The 17,074-nt window shown below is 67.1% G+C and overlaps 9 protein-coding genes across 9 annotated transcripts; 6 read left to right on the top strand and 3 right to left on the bottom strand.

Annotated features, from left to right (window-relative positions):
• Positions 1-17: 17 nt before the first annotated feature.
• On the top strand, positions 18-1,179 carry IFR1_2 (Zinc-binding oxidoreductase alcohol dehydrogenase; the record flags this gene model as incomplete). Its single annotated transcript, XM_069356802.1, has 4 exons — positions 18-65; positions 100-504; positions 537-905; positions 943-1,179. The coding sequence occupies 4 exons, from the start codon at positions 18-20 to the stop codon at positions 1,177-1,179; spliced, it is 1,059 nt and encodes a 352-aa protein (XP_069206643.1).
• Positions 1,180-2,860: 1,681 nt separating this feature from the next.
• Positions 2,861-4,841, top strand: Q8F55_008404 (uncharacterized protein; the record flags this gene model as incomplete). Its single annotated transcript, XM_069356801.1, has 2 exons — positions 2,861-3,700; positions 3,738-4,841. The coding sequence occupies 2 exons, from the start codon at positions 2,861-2,863 to the stop codon at positions 4,839-4,841; spliced, it is 1,944 nt and encodes a 647-aa protein (XP_069206642.1).
• A 102-nt stretch (positions 4,842-4,943) lies between these two features.
• Q8F55_008403 (uncharacterized protein) lies at positions 4,944-5,810 on the bottom strand (the record flags this gene model as incomplete). Its single annotated transcript, XM_069356800.1, has 2 exons — positions 4,944-5,690; positions 5,724-5,810. The coding sequence occupies 2 exons, from the start codon at positions 5,808-5,810 to the stop codon at positions 4,944-4,946; spliced, it is 834 nt and encodes a 277-aa protein (XP_069206641.1).
• An 806-nt stretch (positions 5,811-6,616) lies between these two features.
• Q8F55_008402 (uncharacterized protein) lies at positions 6,617-7,537 on the top strand (the record flags this gene model as incomplete). Its single annotated transcript, XM_069356799.1, has 4 exons — positions 6,617-6,676; positions 6,714-6,834; positions 6,885-7,099; positions 7,133-7,537. 4 exons carry the CDS (start codon positions 6,617-6,619, stop codon positions 7,535-7,537), a joined length of 801 nt encoding a protein of 266 aa, XP_069206640.1.
• Positions 7,538-8,002: 465 nt separating this feature from the next.
• Q8F55_008401 (uncharacterized protein) lies at positions 8,003-8,416 on the top strand (the record flags this gene model as incomplete). Its single annotated transcript, XM_069356798.1, has 3 exons — positions 8,003-8,029; positions 8,063-8,183; positions 8,220-8,416. 3 exons carry the CDS (start codon positions 8,003-8,005, stop codon positions 8,414-8,416), a joined length of 345 nt encoding a protein of 114 aa, XP_069206639.1.
• Positions 8,417-8,652: 236 nt separating this feature from the next.
• Positions 8,653-9,656, bottom strand: Q8F55_008400 (uncharacterized protein; the record flags this gene model as incomplete). Its single annotated transcript, XM_069356797.1, has 2 exons — positions 8,653-9,050; positions 9,089-9,656. 2 exons carry the CDS (start codon positions 9,654-9,656, stop codon positions 8,653-8,655), a joined length of 966 nt encoding a protein of 321 aa, XP_069206638.1.
• Positions 9,657-11,019: 1,363 nt separating this feature from the next.
• Positions 11,020-12,992, top strand: Q8F55_008399 (uncharacterized protein; the record flags this gene model as incomplete). Its single annotated transcript, XM_069356796.1, has 7 exons — positions 11,020-11,133; positions 11,180-11,232; positions 11,269-11,283; positions 11,362-11,447; positions 11,491-12,071; positions 12,106-12,651; positions 12,720-12,992. 7 exons carry the CDS (start codon positions 11,020-11,022, stop codon positions 12,990-12,992), a joined length of 1,668 nt encoding a protein of 555 aa, XP_069206637.1.
• A 298-nt stretch (positions 12,993-13,290) lies between these two features.
• Q8F55_008398 (uncharacterized protein) lies at positions 13,291-15,354 on the top strand (the record flags this gene model as incomplete). The annotated part of the gene is made up of 8 exons (XM_069356795.1): positions 13,291-13,333; positions 13,366-13,678; positions 13,713-13,902; positions 13,935-14,175; positions 14,209-14,802; positions 14,838-14,965; positions 14,998-15,220; positions 15,254-15,354. 8 exons carry the CDS (start codon positions 13,291-13,293, stop codon positions 15,352-15,354), a joined length of 1,833 nt encoding a protein of 610 aa, XP_069206636.1.
• A 73-nt stretch (positions 15,355-15,427) lies between these two features.
• Q8F55_008397 (uncharacterized protein) lies at positions 15,428-16,774 on the bottom strand (the record flags this gene model as incomplete). Its single annotated transcript, XM_069356794.1, has 3 exons — positions 15,428-16,210; positions 16,244-16,704; positions 16,738-16,774. 3 exons carry the CDS (start codon positions 16,772-16,774, stop codon positions 15,428-15,430), a joined length of 1,281 nt encoding a protein of 426 aa, XP_069206635.1.
• Between the last annotated feature and the right edge of the window lie 300 nt (positions 16,775-17,074).

Below are 17,074 nucleotides of genomic sequence, written 5' to 3'. Positions count from 1 at the left end.
CGACCCCACTAACCACCATGACCTACCCGTCCACCCAGCAGGCCATTGTCGTCAACGACGCCGAGGTGAGTAGGGTGACAAGCCCGGTACTCACCCCAGAACGGCGTCACCGTCGCCACCGTGCCCGTCCCCGAGCTCAACGCCGGCGAGGTGCTCGTGCGCGTGGCGTACGCTTCCCAGAACCCCACCGACTGGAAGCATGTCCAGTACATTGCCGCAGCGGGCGACCGCCTGGGGTGCGACTTTGCCGGCGTCGTCGCCTCGTCCACCGACCCGGGGGTGAAGATCGGCGACCGCGTCGCCGGATGGGTCCACGGCGGCAAGTACAAGGACAAGGGCGCGTTCGCCCAGTATGTCACCACCGACGCCAAGCTCGTGTGGCACGTGCCCGACAGCCTGCCCCTCGACCAGGCCGCGACCTTCACCGCGCCCTTCTTGACCGCGGTGCAGACGCTCATCCAGACGCAGCACAGGCCCTGGCCCCCGGCGAGCGAGGGCGGTTGGGTGGGTGCCGACGAGAGCGGGACTGACGCCAGATCTTCATCTACGGCGGGTCGTCGGGCGTCGGCCTCTTCGCCATCCAGGTGGCCAAGCTCCAGGGGTACAAGGTTGTGACTGTGGCCTCGCCGCACAACTTTGATTTGGTCAAGTCGTACGGCGCCGACGAGGTGTTCGACTACCACGACGCCAAGGCTGCGGTCGACAACGTCCGCCGCGTCACGGGCGGCGGGGTCGCCGTGGCCCTCGACACCATCTCGCTCCCCGAGTCCCAGGCGATCTCGGTGCAGACCTTTGGGGAAGGCGGCGGCCAGCTCAACGTCATCCTCGGCATCGACGCTGCGGCAGCTGCCCTCCGGCCCGACGTCAAGTTTGTGTACACGCTGCTGTACACGTGGTTTGGCAAAGTGCGTGCGGGCGTGGACAGGTGGCTGACTGGTGCAGGAGCTCGACTACCGCCGCCGCGGCTCCGACACCGCCGCCATCATCCCGGCGAGCAAGGCCGACTACGAGTGGCACGTCGAGTCGCTCCGCCGCCTGGCTGACCTCGTGAGCAAGCACGGCGTGCGCGCCCCGCCGCTCGTCATCCGGGGCGGGCTGGAGGACATTGCCGCTGGTCTCGACGAAATGCGCGCGGGCAAGGTCAGCGGCCAGCGCCTGGTGTACAAGATCGGCGAGTAGAGTGGCTGTAGATGGTAGGATGAATGGGAAGGCAACCGCCGAGCAGCTGGGGCACTGACAGGTTCCCTCGCGATGTATCGGACAGGCCAACTGCAGGCCACACTGTCGCGCGCCCAACTCTACACGCCCCATCCCCGCACTGATCGGATCCAATAAACCTAAGAAGGCTGTTGTCTGCAGGGGCACCGCGGCGCCAAAGGCAAACAGGCTCCCCAGCCTCCAGCCACGCCCGCGGGACCGGCAGAGCTTGACGGAGCAGATGTGGGGCCTGCACACACCACAACACGATCACCTCAAGCCGGTCGGCCAATTGCCCATGGCGCAATTAGAGCATATCGACCGACACGGCGTCTAATATTCACGAGCGACGTGGTTGCGGGTGCCTAACCTGCTGCGGCCAAACCCCACCGGCGGCGTGCAGCCCCGAGCTCGCCCCGAGCGGCCCCCGGCGCGTCTCCGAGGTCGGGGGGGTGCATGCGGGGGCGCTATTTTCTGCAGACGGGGTCACGGCGTCGCGCTCCACTCCGAATCGCCACTAGGCTTCGGCGTCCCAAGCCGCTGACGCATGGAAATTGTGCAAGACGTCAGGCGTCAGGCGGAGACACTGCCGCTGTGGTTCCTGCGCCTTTCTATCGCCGGCGGCAACGTATGTAGGGTTCGGCGTCTCAGGGCGACCGCAAGGCGAGGCACAGCACGAGGCCGGGCACCAGAGCTTGTCGTCGACGTCACGTCGTACTGATCGAGCCGAGCTGGCAAACACGGCCGCCAGCACTGGCACGCACGCCACTTCCAGACCTCGGGTTCGGAGGCGGTTCGGAGGCGGTTCAGCCGAGGCGGGCCGAGCACGACGCCAGGCGGGCGGACACGCCTCGGAGAGGGGGTTCGGATGAGCCATTCCCGCGCAGCCTCCTCTGCGACGAGCACCACTTTTTCGCCCAGACAACAGGCAGGAAACTCGCCTGGAAACTCGCCTGGGCGTCTGCAGACGCCGCGGAGGTCGGTCCGGCGTCCTCTGCCGTCAGGTGGGCCCACATGCACAGAGCCAAGAGCAACTACACCCGCCAAGTGAGCGAAAAGGGCCACACGGCTGCCGGCGGCAAGCGACTAGGGTGGACAGGGCCGCAGTTTTTTTCACAACCCCCGTCTCGACCAATGAAGACGACACAACACTGCGGCTCTTTGCAATGCTGCACCACCCTGCAGCTCGTCGTCAGCTGCATGCGTAGCCGCCGGCCGACCACTGCCGCACTGCCGCCGGTACTGGGCGGCAGGGGGGCAGGGAGGGGGTCGGCCAAGGCTCTCGCCCGGCAGCGGCATTGACAATTTTGACCCACGTCCCTGCGTCACCACTTTGCGGTCATTGACCTCGTCCTCGCCACCTTCTCGTCCCCGGCCTGGCGTGCCCCGAAGGGCTGCAGGGCTGGCTCCATCGGGGCACGTCAGGCCAGCAAACGGCCCATCCTAACTCATGGTTGGCCCCCTTGTGCTCGCGCGGCGCGCCAAGTTGCGCAGACGACCCCTCTTGAGCCCCACCGCAGGTGCTGAGCTTGCAAAGCGTGCGCAGCAGTCCCCCGGAGCTGGCGAGCCCGCCTTGCCCCTGCGTCCCCCCGTGTTTCTTTCCTACTTATAGCTCGTGCGAGCGACGTTGTGTTCTTCCCCCCCTCCTCCCCCACCACTCACCATGTCGCACGGACACGGTTGGAAGAACCAGTCAACATTCCCCCTCACGGCGGCCATGACCGAGGGCAAGCCGTTCCAGCAGCAGGTCGAGGCACCTGCTGCTGGCGCCGCTGGCTCGTCTGGCTCGCACCCAGAGTCGATCAACGAGACGGTCATCCAGGCCGTCAGGAAGAAGAAGGGCGAGACGGCCAACCCGCTGGCCGACCTCAGCGCCGACGAGGTGCTCGCCCACGCCCAGGCGTTTGCCGAGGCCAACAACCTCCCCGTCGAGTACCTCCGCAAGGGTGCGCTCGTGGCCAAGTCGCCCAACCAGTACGACTCGCTGTCGATCCTCTCCGACGAGGACAAGTTTGAGCTCCGCCGCGAGAAGGAGCGCAAGTTCTGGCAGCCAAAGACGTTTTACAACCTCGTCATTGCCTGCTCAGTCGCCGCCGCCGTCCAGGGCATGGACGAGTCGGTTATTTCCGGTGCGCAGCTCTTCTACCCCAAGCAGCTCGGCATCGACGGTGCCGAATCCGAGCGCAACCGCTGGCTCAACGGCCTGGTCAACGCCGCGCCCTACCTCTGCTGTGGTGTCCTCGGCTGCTGGCTCACCGACCCGCTCAATAAGGCCTTTGGCCGCCGCGGCACCATCATGTTCTGTTCCGTCGTCTCCATCATCTGCTGCATCTGGCAGGCGGTGACAAACACCTGGTGGCACCTGCTCATCGCGCGTTTCGTCCTCGGCATCGGCATCGGCCCCAACTCGTCCACCGTCCCCATCTTCTCGGCAGAGTGCGCGCCCGCCCCCATCCGTGGCGCCCTCGTCATGCAGTGGCAGGTGTTCACCGCCTTTGGAATTGTAAGTGGCACTCCCGTCGACACCGCTCACACCCCAGATGCTCGGATACGTCGCCGACCTAGTCTTCTTCCACGTCCCGAACAAGCCCCACATTACCGGCCTCAACTGGCGCCTCATGCTCGCCGCGCCCCTCCTCCCCGCCCTCGTCGTCCTCATCCAGATGCCCTTCCTCCCCGAGTCCCCCCGCTGGCTCATGGCCAAGGGCAAGTACGAGAAGGCGTACCGCGCCATGCTGCGTCTCCGTGGCAGCGAGGTCATCGCGGCTAGGGACATTTACTACATCTTCATCCTCCAGGAGGAGAGCGAGTCGACGGTGCGCAAGGGCAACCGCTTTGTCGAGCTCTTCAGCGTTCTCCGCAACCGCCGCGCCACCCTCGGATCCCTCCTGCTCATGTTTGGCCAGCAGTTCTGTGGCATCAACGCCATCGTCTACTACACCGCCACCATCTTCACCAATGCCGGCTTCAGCGAGATCTCGGCGCTCCTCGCGTCGTGGGGCTTTGGCATGACCAACTGCATCTTTGCCATCCCCGCCATCCTCACGATCGACAAGTTTGGTCGTCGCCCCCTGCTGCTCAGCACGTTCCCCGTCATGGCCATCATGCTGCTGTTCGTCGGCTTCTGCTTCTGGATCCCCGAGGACTCCAAGGCGCGTATCGCGCTCATCGCTACCGGCATCTACGTCTACACCGCCTTCTACTCGTCTGGCGAAGGCCCCGTGCCGTTCACCTACTCGGCCGAGGTCTACCCCCTGTACGTGCGCGAAATCGGCATGTCCCTCGCCACCTCGGTCACCTGGACCTTCAACTTTATCGTCGGCCTCACCTTCCCGCCCATGCTCGAGGCGTTCAAGCCCCAGGGCACGTTTGCCTGGTACGCGTGCTGGTGTGCCATTCTCTTCGTCTGCGTCCTCCTCTTCCTCCCCGAGTCCAAGGGCCTCACCCTCGAGGAGCTCGACCAGGTCTTCTCGGTCCCCACGGGCGTGCACGCAAGGTACCAGCTGTGGAACCTCGGCTGGCACTTCCGCCACTACATCCTCCGCAAGAAGGAGCCGCACCAGACGCTCTGGGAGTTTGGCGGCGACGACGCTGATTCCGAGATCTTCCAGGACAAGGGCACCAACCAGGTGTCGACGGCCTAGAACTGTAGATTTACACTAGCTATTGTTTGCATTGCATCTGCATGAAGAGGGAGAGGGGAAACTTGATTCATTCTTTCAGGAGGATAATTATGTACGAGGGGTTTACGCCGCCGCGACCTCGGCCTTGAGATTGGTCTGGGTCGTCGACACAGTGTGCACCGACGCGCCGTCGTTGAGGACCACGCGGCGCTTGCCAAAGTGGACAACGCCAAACACCGACGCGAGGGCGACGACGGCGGCCGCAAACGCCACGCCGACCGCCGCGCCGATGCCGCCACCAGCGACCGTCGACAGCTTGCTCGTGTCCTTCACCATGACTGTGGCCGTCGCGGCCGAAGCCCCAGCGCTAGCAGCGTACACGGCCACGCTCTGCCCGTCGGCGGCCTTGTCCGAGGCCACGGTGAGCAGCGACGACGAGTTGGCGCAGGCAAACGCCGGCGCGACGTACGCGCTGGCCGCGACGAGCGACACGTCCGCACACTGGTAGTAGTACGTCTCGGCGCCGTACATCTGGTAGAAGAGCATGAGGGTGACGTCGTCGCCCGCCGCCATGCCGAGCGCGCCAAAGTCGGGCGCCGGCGCGCAGAACCCGCCCGGGCTCATGTCGAGGACCGTCGGCGCGTAGCTGCTGAACTGGTGGAAGTGGGTCGGGTCCGCGTTCTTGACGTACATGACCTGCACGTTGGCGGCGACGCTCAGGCTCTGGACCGAGACAGAGCCGCCGCTGAGGGGAAAGGTGGCGCGCGCGCCCGCCGCCTGCCCGCCACACGGGTCGTAGGCCGCCTGGCTGGCGTTGAAGCCGGCCCGAGGGGGCGGGTAGTTGAACTGCATCGGGCTGGACGTGAAGCCCTGGGTGTTAGCGGGCTCGAAGGGGGTGCTTACCGCGATGAGCGCGTCGGGCGTCGTGCGCTTGGCGATGGGCGACGCGGACGCGAGCGCGGCGAGGAGGGTGAAGGCGGCCGCGAGCATGGTGGCGGAGATGGGTGAAGAGGGGTGGGGACGGGTGGGGACGGGGTGGGGACTTGGGCTGCCACAGCGTCCGTTCATAAGTCGTGTGGCGGCGAGAAGAGTCTGCGCTCGAGGCGAAAGTCAGCGCCATGTCGGCCGACTTGGGGACAGCGCGATTATTGCGATGTGTGGCGGGTTCCGGAAGCGACGGCGAGGAGGCGACTTTCGGTCGACGAGGTGCTGCGGGAGCCCGGGGCGGTGTGCCACTGAGGTCGCCGGACGGGGAGCAGAGCCCGTGTCGTTGTGCTCGTGGAGATGCGCCGCCGCAGCTTCCCGAGTCGCAACCTGCCTCGACATAATGGCAAGCCTCATGGGCTCACGAGCCACCGCAGCTCTTTCGGCCGTCTTATCTGATTAAGACGGCGGGGAGGGGGCGAGGCGGGGGCGGCGAGCGCGGCGACCAACACCTTCGTTTGCCTCGGTAGTGAGCGCCTCGTCGCCACGCCCCGCTGCGCATCGAGGCCAGGCGCCGAGACGCCGCGAGGACGGGAGGGTGGCGGCGGCGATTGCTGTCTATCAGATAAAACCCGTGCTATTTCGAGCAGCGGCACTCGCCAAGATCCCGCCGTGGCTGCCACCTCGGCCGATGGTGGCTATTCTGAGGATGTGGCGGGGGGGTGGGGGACGGGGGGGTGTCGGCGGTCAGAGGTGTCTCGAGCTGCGTGAGGGCCACGAGAACAACGTCAGTGCAAGTATAAAGCGGCCTGGAGCGCGACTCGACGCCTCCACCACACTTTCTTCCCGACCCTTCCCCCCCCCCCCACGCCATGCTCGCCGCCCTCCTCCTCGCCGCTGGCGCCGCCGCCGCCGCCTCCCCCGCCATCACGGTAAGCCGGCCCCTACACCCCTACTTACCCACGGCAGGACTTCAAGACGAGCCCCGTGGCCTTTGCCTACCCACCCCCCCGCGCGTTCAGCGCGTCCTCGGCCGCCGCGTACCCCTGCGGCGGGGCCGACCCCGGCGCGCGCGTGCCGTATCCCCTGTGTGAGTGGCGTCGGCTCCTCGCTCGTGACACACACCAACGCTGCGCCTAGCCGGCGGCCGCATCTCCATCGACGCCGCCACGCTCGCGGCCAACGTCAACATCATGTACGCCAACAAAACCGCGCCGACGCTCTTCCACGACTTCTCGACCTACACCGACACGGTGCTCGACATGAGCGTCGGCGAGTGGTGTGCCCCCGGCCCCGACTTTGCCGCGCTCGGCCAGAAGGCGGGCACCAACGCGACGCTCCTCATCATCTACCAGGTGGGCACCTCCTTGGGACTCTGCTAACCCCAGTTCTACGGCAACGACTCGAACCCGACGTACTACACGTGCGCCGACGTTACCCTCGTCGAGCCCGCGGCGTACGCCCAGCCCGCGTTCACGTGCAGCAACACGTCGGCCATCCTCAACGTCGCCGCGCCGGCCGACAGCCTCGTGCTCCACGGCAGCAACTTTACCGGCGCGCAGGCGGGCGCCGACGGCGAGAACGTGACGATCAGCTCGACGCCGAGCGCTGCGCTCGCCGCGCCGTCGACCCTCGCCGCGGTGTCCGGCTCGGCGTCCGCCAAGGCCTCTGCCGCCAAGTCGGCGGCGGCCAGCGCCAGTGCCAGCGCCAAGGCGTCCGGCGCCCGCGCTCTGACCGCCGGCGCCGGTGCCGCTGCGCTTGCCCTCCTCGCCGCGCTCGCCCTCTCGGCTTAGGCATCGGCGTAAGCACTAGTAGATAGTAGGGAGGGGCTTGAAGCATGATGCATCAATCAGTACTGCCAGCGTGTGAAGCGACGCCGCGACCCGTGTCAGTACCGGCCGACTTTGGAAATGGCTTGGCGAGGCTCCGAGTGCCATGCCGCGTCACTTCGGGCAAGTCGTCTGCGGCAAGGCGTCGAGTGTCGTTCTCGTACACGTCGTGGTCACGCGAGCGAGCTGCATTCCTCGCGCGACGTCGCTGCCTATACATGACCTCGCGCAGGTGCCAAGCCCCGGGGTCCCCAGCCGGCGTCGGTGCCTGCGCACGCTGGGTCCCCTCGGCCGACCCTGGACCTACGCATCTCATGTCGGGCGACCGTGTCTGATTTGTTATAAGGGGAGGCGTGGGCCATGCAAGTTCACTCATACACGATGCAGCGTGCCGTATTGCTGCTACTACTCTTCGCCGCGATCGCCGCTATGCTCGCTGCGCAGGCCGACGCCGAGGTGAGGTCGCCGACTGGTCCGCGCTGATCCCAGACGCTGGTGTCACGACGGTTGCCGGGCTCGATCGCGCAGCAGCGAAGTCGGGCGAGGGCGCAGGATGCGCAGCGAGTAGAGAGCGATGCGTCACTGGTAGACGGCGCTGAGAAGCCGGAGCGTGAGTGCGGGATGCTTGCTCCGCTGACCCCTCCAGCAGACGACACCGGGAACGACGACGACGGCACCGAGAACGACGCCGACGCCCCCCCGCCCCCACCCCAGCCACGGCGCGTGCACGAGCCCTCGTTTGCCTGGAGCCCGAGCCCGAGCCCGCTCCCCGTTACTGGCGAAGGCGTCATGGCCGTCGTGTTCGCCGGCGTGCTCCTGTCCGCGGCATACTTTGGGCTCTAGCGCCGCAGTGGAAGTCGAAGAAGATGCCGCAGACCAGCCGGCCGGGCGCCGAGCGGCCCGCGTCAGTACAAGTATAATCACCAGGCACGTGCACATGTAACTCTTGCATCAATCAACTACATCGTCCGTGTCTCGTGCTTGCTCGTGAATCGTTGCTGCTCGTTGCAGTCGCCGCGAGGCCAGGGCCGGCTTTGGAAGCCTGCAACTGTCAGCGCCAGTCCCCCACGCCCACCCACCTAGCCGCGGTGCTCGACCGTGCGCTGGTACTCGTCGACCGAGCGGAGGTAGGCGTCGGTCTCGCGCTGGTGCGCCTCGAGCTGGCGCTGGTGCTCCTCGAGGCCGCGCTCGTAGTCGCTCTTCTCGTTGTTGCCGTCGTTGTCGTTGCGCTGGTTGCCGCCGTCGCGACGGTCCTTGTCCTCGCCGCTGCGCTCCTCGTCGCGCTTGCGCTCCTCGTTCTTGCGCTCCTCGTCACGCTCACGCTCCTCCTCCGCGCGCTCGTTCTTCTCGTGCTGGTTGTAGGCGTAGGCGCCGCCGGCAACCGCAGCGGTGGCGGCGAGGCCGGCGCCGGCGACGGCCGCAATCTTGCCCTTCGACCAGCCGTTCTCGCCCTCGGCCTGGGCCTGGTTGTCGTTCTCTGCAAGTCGTCAGCTCGTGCCTCTACCTCCCACTCACCCTCACCCGCGCCGTTCTTCTTGTGCTGGCTGTAGGCGTACGCGCCGCCCGCCGCGGCAGCGACGGCCGCGACACCGCCGGCGACGGCCACGCCGGTCTTGTGGTCCTGGACAAACTCCTTGACGTCGCCGCCAAACTCCTTGGCCTTGTCGCCAAAGCTCTCGTGGTTGCCGCCGGCCTGCTCCTCGCCGTCGTTCTCCTTGCTCTTGTTGTACGCGTAGACACCGCCGGCGGTCACGGCCGCCGCGGCGGCGAGGCCTCCCGCGACCTGGAGGCCGGTCTTGTGTTCCTGGGCAAACTCCTTGACCTCGCCACCGATGTACGAGAACTGGGCACCGACCTTGTCGCCAAACGACTGCTTCTCGGCGGGGAAGGTGTCGTTCTGCTCGTTGCGCTCGTCACGCTCGTTCTCCTTGTGCTTGTTGTAGGCGTAGGCGCCGCCGGCGACCTTGAGGCCGGTCTTGTGCTCCTCGACAAACGACTTGGACTGGTCGTCGTCGCGGCGGTCGCGCTGGTCGTCGATGCCGACGTTCTCGACGCCCTGGGTGATCTGGTCGAGGATGCCCATTGTGTGTGTGGGGGGGGGGGGGGTATGGGTGTAGAGGGGGTTGGGGAGTGGGGAGTGGTCGAGGGGGGAAGGAAAGGTTGAGTGAGAGGATGAGTGAAGAGAAGGAAGACGACGACGAGGGCGGTGTTTATAGGCGACGCGACGGGGGCGAGGGGGGCGAGGGGCGCGTCGTCGTGTCGCCGGTGCACCGCTGTGCCCAAGATTGCGCAGATTGCAGCAGACGGCGTGATCGTGACGCACAGTGTGCGTGTCGAGTAGAGCCGATCCATGACGCCCGACAGCAGGTCCGGGCAGCGGACAACGGCGACAGCGACCCTCCCCCCTGTCGATCGTCAAAGGGGCACCAGCCTGCAGCATCACGCGCACCGTCGTCATTCCGCTTTCGGCGTAGCCATCGGGACGAGCGAGCTCGGGGTGACGCCGCGCCGCGCCGCTGCACGCGCCGTCGTGGCGATCGCCTCGTGTCCCTGTACCCGCTCTCGCTCCCCCCCTGGCAGTGCAGATGGGCTCACTCGCCCCTCCTTTGAGCGTTACGGACGCCCTGGTCGTCTACGCCCAGTTGCCCCTCTCGCGCGACCGACGGACCAAACGCCACACGCCATCTGCACCGACCGCCGGCGCCACTTTGCACCCAACTCGGGGCCGAGTGTCGCTTGTCGTGACGTCGGTGGGGGACAGAGCGGTTCTAGAATGGCGACGAGGACTGGGGTCAGTAGCGAGCAGGCGAGTGGGTCGACTCCAGCGCGTCAGAGTGCCAAAGGAGTGAGACGCGATGCCTCGAGCGCGATCGAGCGCCTCGAAGCTGTCAATGGGCGATCCGGCGATGCCGATTGATGCCGATAACCACGCGGTCTCTGCATGTCACACACGTGGTTGCCCACGTGGCACACATGGCATTAATCCGCTATCGGTTCGATCCTCGGCGACGATTCTCGGCGACAACGTCCGTCATCATTCCATCGCGCCACCGCTCTCCCAGCCCCCAGCCCGCCTTCAGCGGCATGCAGACTCTATTCAAGCGGCCAGGAGCCCGGAGCCCAGAGCCCATGGGGAGAGTAAGACATGATATCCCGCGCACGCAGCTCCAACACTGACAAGACGCGACATTGATTCAACCCTCGTCCCATTGCTCGGCCACCGACCGCCGCCGGCTGCAGCTGACCCGCCCGCCCTTAGTCGGCATCGATCCAAACACTGGGATCTTGTAGCTATCCTCGTCTGACCCACCCACTTCACACCGCTAGCGCGCACCATCCGGCCGCTGTAGCCATGGCCACGGGGAGCGCGATCGATAGCGAGTCCTCCTCGTGCTGGTATAAAGTCGGACAGGGGTAGCCGGAGACGTTACCCACCTACACTCACCATGCCTGCGCGAATCAACAACGGACGAGGACCCTCGGTGTGCATTATCGGCGGAGGCGTCAGCGCCATCAGCCTCGGCCTCGAGCTCGACAGGAGGGGCCTGACCAACTGGGCGGTGAGTTGACCCCCAGGCAGCTCCCCGCGCAGCACTCATCCCGCAGGTGTACGAGCGCCTCGATGGCATCGGCGGCACCTGGTGGACCAACCGCTACCCGTGAGTTCTGCTCCTCTGCATCTGCTGACCCCGCAGTGGCTGTCGTTGCGAGTGAGTCTGCGGAATCCCGGCAATCCCCAGTGGGGACGATGTCTAAAACTCATGTCCGCCCACCAGCTAACTCTCTAGCGTCCCGGCCATTGTCTACAGCCACTCGCGGTTCCAGAACCCCAACTGGACGCAGACCCACCCCCCGCGCGAGGAGATCCAGGCGTGTGAGTGGAGCCATCGACCCCAAGACTCGGGCTCACGCCGCAGACTGGCAAGACATTGTGGTCAAGGAGAACCTGCTCGACCGGTTCCACCTCAAGCGCGAGTACGTCAAGGCCGACTGGGACGCCAAGCGCAAGCTCTACACCGTAACCCTGCGCAACCTGCACACTGGCGAGCTGTTTGAGATCGAAGCCGCCATCCTCGTGTCCGCCTCGGGCTTCCTCTCCGAGCCGCAAAAGATCAACACGCTCCCCGGCGTCGACAAGTTCAACGGCCAAGTATGGCACGCCGCCAACTGGCCAGAGGAGGCGACCAACGAGTACCTCCACGGCAAAAAGGTCGCCGTCATCGGCAACGGGTGCAGCGGGGTGCAGATCGTCGCCACGCTCGGCCTCGACCCCGAGATCGAGGTCATCTCGGTCGCGCGCACAAAGCAGTGGTTCGTGCCCAGCCCCCCGGGGCACCCGCGCAACTCGGTCCCGTACGCCGAGTGGCGCAAGGCGCTGCGCCGCGCGTTCCCCCCGTTCCAGTGGCTCGAGCGTGCGCTCCTCTGCACCATCATGGACTCGACGTTCTACTGGGCGCTGCAGAAGGACGGCGCGAGGAGTCGCCGCTTCCTCGAAAAGGTGCGTGGCGAACACGTGCCTTGCTGACGCCCAGTGGATCGGCAAGTGGATGCTCCGCCGCTATCCCGAGAGCATGCGGGCGAATGCCATCCCGTCGCACGCGTTCGGCTCGAAGCGCCTCATCTTTGAGGACGGCTACTTTGCGGCCCTGAACCGACCGCACGTCTCGGCGCACTTTGGCCGCATCGAGGGCTTCACGCCCAAGGCCATGGTGCTCGACACGGGGGCCGAGGTCGACGCCGACGTCGTCGTCATGGCCACGGGCTACGACGCCGAGGGCTGCACGCCGCTCGTCAACGCCGGCATCAGCACGGCAGTGTACAAGTCGCGCTCAGAGTGGAAGGTGTACCGCGGTGTGATGATGCCCGGCTTGCCCAACTTTTTCATGCTCCTGGGCAACAACCTGGGTCTGAACCACATGTCGATCACCGCCGTCGTCGAGATCCAGGCAAACTACATCGCGCAGCTCGTCCAGGCCATGTACGAGTACGAGATTGACACGATCGAGCCCAAGCAGAGCGCGACCGACGCGTACGACGCGTACATTGCCGACCGGCTCGACAAGACGACGTGGGTCACGGTGCGCAACTACTGGCGCGGCGACGGCGGCACCGGGCGCATCTTTACCCACTACCCCGGTCCGTCAAGCGCCTGTGGTACGAGAACAACACGCCGATCTGGGACGACTTCCACGGCACCGAGGAGCTGGTCGCGGCGCAGTACCGACGCCGCACGGTGCTGTCGGTCCTCGCGGCGTTCGCCCTCGGCCTCTTCTTCAACCCGTCAGAGACGAGCACCAACCTGCGCCACGTTGTCGTCGTCGTGCTGACGTCGCTGCTGGTTCACCTCAAGACGCTCGCCGCGGCCGTGCCGTTCGTCGACCGCGTCCCGGCCGTCGCAAAGCTCCTGCACTCGGCATAGGCGAGGGGGTGGGGGGGGGGGGGTGGAGGCGATAGTGATTCTGTATGCGTTGTAGCTGTGATGAGATTGTGTCGCGTGCGTGCCTCGGCGGGTACTTGAGCGGGAGCAGGTGAGGAGGCGGCTGGGAGTTGCACCGACCTTGCGCAGCCGCCTGCCGCGCCTCGGCATCTCTAGCCGCCCGCCCCACCGCGGGTAATCGCATGAGGCCGACATACCTCCATGGGGCCGGCCTACCCCAGACTCCGGGCGCGATATCAACTCCGGGCCGCGCCTGCATCGTCGCATCACCCATCCCACCATGGCGACAGACACGACGAAGAAGCAGCTCAGCATCCAAGAGTGTAAGCGGGTGCGCCGGCGCCACTGACCACAGGCGACGCGCTCCTCACCTCGCCCGGGACAATCTTCGAGATGGAGGAGCGCGTGCTGGGCGGGCGGCGCCAGAAGACGTGGAAGCACACGCCGCCCACGTTCCGCTCCTTCCTGTCCGCGACGCTGCCGCGCTGGGCCGCCGACGGGCGCGAGATGGTGTCCGAGCCGGTGCCGGAGCCGGCAGCGTACTATGCGCGCCGGCGCGTCTCCTACGCCGAGGTGTACGCGCGCGCGCTTGCCCTCGCCGCCTGGCTCCGGGAGCGCGGCGTGCGCGCAGGGACACGCGTCGCCATAGGCGGCATGAACAGCGCCGAGTGGGTACCACGCCGGAGTGGCACTAACCCCCAGCTGGATCGTCGCGTTCGTCGCTGTCAACCTCGTCGGCGGCTGCGCCGTCCTGCTCAACTCGACGCTGCAGCCCGAAGTCCAGGCCCACTGCCTCACGCTGACGCGCCCGGCGCTCATCCTCGCCGAGCCAAAGTACGCCGAGGTCATCGCCCCGCTGGCTTCCGGGCTCGCGGCCAAGGGCGTGGGGAGGGTGAGTGGCGGCCGAGGCGGCGCTGACGCCAGATCTACTCATGGGGCCATGTGTACCACCTCCCCGGCGAGGTCCAGGACGCAGTGGGTGACATTACCCACGTCGACCCGTCGCCCGAGGCGATCGCCGCCGTCGAGCGCGGCGACGACCTCGGCGGCTACGGACCCGAGTCCGACGGCATCATCTACTTCACCTCCGGCACCACGTCCATGCCCAAGGGCGTCATGCTCACGCAGCACCAGTGCCTCGTGCACGTACTTGCCGGCTCGATCCGTAAGCCACCCTCGAGGCCCCACTGACGCCTAGCCGGCGCCCGTGCCCGCCTGCGCGCGGGCGAGCCGCTCGCCTCGGCCCTCGCCGTCGCCGAGCCGCCCCCCGTCCAGCCCGTCATGCTCCTCGCCGTCCCCCTCTTCCACGTCACCGGGTCCCTCGGGTGGCTCGTCCGCGCGTTCGTCGTCGGCGCGCGCATGGTCTTCATGCGGCGCTGGAACGTTGAGGACGCCGCGGCCCTCATGGCCGCGGAAAAGGTCGGCTTCTTCGGCGGCGTGCCGGCCATCGCGACGGCGATTATCCAGAGCAACCTCCTCCCGGCGGACCACATCATCGAGGGCATCACGTACGGCGGCGCCCCGCCCCCGCAGCGCCTGGCCGCGGACATTGCCAAGCGGTTTACCGGCGCTTCAGCCCAGCACGCGTACGGCATGATCGAGACGGCGGGCCTGCACACCGGCGTCGCGGGGCAGGACTACCTCGACCGGCCCGAGGCCGTCGGGCTGGCCGTGCCGACGGCGGAAATCCGCGTCGTCGACCCCGTCACCAAGCAGCCGCTCCCACCCGGCGAGATGGGCCTGCTCGAGTGCCGCGGGTCCAACATTATGAAGGAGTACATTGACAACCCGAGTGAGTGCGGGCGTGTGGCGCGGCTGACGTGCCAGAGGCGACGCGCGAGGCGATCAACGACGACGGGTGGCTCAACACCGGCGACATGGCCAGCATCGACGCAGAGGGGTACCTGTACATCCGCGACCGGGCCAAGGACGTGATTATCCGTGGCGGCGAGAATGTGCGTGGGGCTTCGGGGCACGCTAACACCAGATCGCGTCGGCAGAGGTCGAGAACGCAGTGTACCTCGACGGCCGGGTCGCCGAGGCGGCCGCGGTGCCAGTCCCGTGCGAGCGCATGGGCGAGCGCGTCGCCGTCGCCGTCAGCCTCGCGCCGGGCGCGACGGCTACCGCGGAAGAGATCCAGGCGGCCGTCAGGCCAAGACTGCGGCACGTCGCCCACCCCGCCATCGTCGTCATCTGGCCCGAGCCGCTGCGTGAGTTGCGACTGTGCCCCAGGCTGACCCCAGCCCGCAATGCCAACCGCAAGATCCTCAAGGCTGATATCAAGAAGGTCGTGCATGGGCACTGGGACGCGCAGGGCCGGCAGGAGGCGCGGGCCAAGCTGTAGCCGTGAGGAGGGAGACGCTGTAATCGTTGTAAGACGCATCAATCATATAGCTACAAACACCCCCCCCCCCCCCCTAGCGATACTCATCCCTGCCCTTGAACAAGGAGTAGAAATTGCGCACAAAGTAGTCCTTTGCAAACCAGCGGATGATCCAGCGCGGCGCAGCCCACATGCCAAACCACTTGAAATCGAGCACGCCGGCGCCGACGGCGTCGCCCGTCCCATCGCCGAGCGGCACGACAATGCTGCGCCAATCGATGGGCGTGTACCCGCGCGCCGTCTCCACCCGGCCCGCCTCAGCCGCCTTGACGTGCGCGGCGATGACTTTTGACGCATGGCGCGACTCGTACACTGCCAGCCCGGCCGTCTTGCGCCCAGCCTGCGTCGCGACGTCGCCGAGGGCATAGACCCGTGCCAGCGCCGCGTCGTCGCTCACGACGCGGAACTCGGCGTCGACGACCACGTGCCCCGCGCCCGTGACCGCCTCGCCGTCGACCGCGCTGACGAGAGCCGAGTTCGGCCTATTGCCGGGGGACGCAAAGATGTAGTCTGCGCGCACGGTGCGGCCGGACGTGAGGGGGATGTCGTGCGCGCGGTCCAGCTTGCCGGTCGCCCCGTCCCACCCGCCTTCTTTCCAGTCCCCGCTCGGGAAGACGACGCGCTCGCCCAGCGCCACGTCGACCCCGCGCGCGGCTAGCTGCGCCTCGAGCGACTCGCCGATCCACTCCGGCACGGGCGCGTACGCAAAGTCGTGCGCGGCGGCCTTGGGGCGCGGCGTCGACTCCGACGTGAGCAGGAGCCGCGGCTGCGAGTGCACGAGGGTGACCTTTTTCCCAGGGTAGTGGTGCGACAGTTCCTGGCGTCAGCTGCGGCCAGCGGCGCGACCCACCCCCGCGACCTCGACACCAACGGCGCCCCCGCCGACGATGAGGATGGCGTCGGCCGCGCCCATGTCGGCCTGGACGGTGCGCAGGAGGGCGTTGTACTCTTCCAGCGTGGACCCCGGCGCCGGGCGGAGCGGAGGGGCCTGGCTCGCGCCAGTGGCGACGACACAGCGCTCGAACGGCACGGTCTTGCTGCCCTCAAACTCGGTGTCGAGGGTCACGGTGCCGTCGCCCAGCGCGAGCACCTTGGCCGGGCAGATGAGCCGGTGCCGCGAGCCCGGCGGGAAGACGGTGCCCTGCGTCAGCCGGCCGGTAAGCTTGTCCCTCTCTGAGCCTGGGACGACGACGGCGCGCACCAGCGCCGGGAGGTGGATCGCAAAGTCGTTCTGCTCGACAAGGACCACGCGGTAGGAGGTGGGCAGGGACGTGGCCAGCGCGTTGGCCAGCGCGTGGCCGGCGAACGAGGCTGGCGTCAGGCGCGTCGACCGGGGGTACTCACCGCCGATGATCACTACGTTCTTGGGTGGCTCAGACATGTCGGTGGCGAGGGTGAGTCGCGCCTCGCGCCGTCTTTAGTACCCCGGCGTCGCGTCGGGCGAGAGCATGGCATCCGGCGAGGCCGACCGGCCGATTGTAGCAGCGCGGCAGAGCTCGTCGCGGGGAGCCAAGCCCTCGGCTGCGGGCAATCACCTTCGGCCGAAGATCGTCGTTATCTGATAACCGCTGGGTGGAATGGCACGACGAGTGGCGCACACGCATCGCGGCCGGCGGCCAGCTCGCTATACTCGCTGAGACAGGTGGGATAGGCGCTGCCGCGGCTGGCAGCGCTGGCTGCA

The sequence above is a fragment of the Vanrija albida genome (assembly GCF_041260175.1).
Source record: "Vanrija albida strain AlHP1 chromosome Unknown contig_6, whole genome shotgun sequence".
In the NCBI taxonomy this organism is placed as follows: Eukaryota; Fungi; Basidiomycota; class Tremellomycetes; order Trichosporonales; family Trichosporonaceae; genus Vanrija; species Vanrija albida.
Note: the sequence above shows the minus strand (reverse complement) of the source record. Positions and strands in the feature narration are given on the sequence as shown.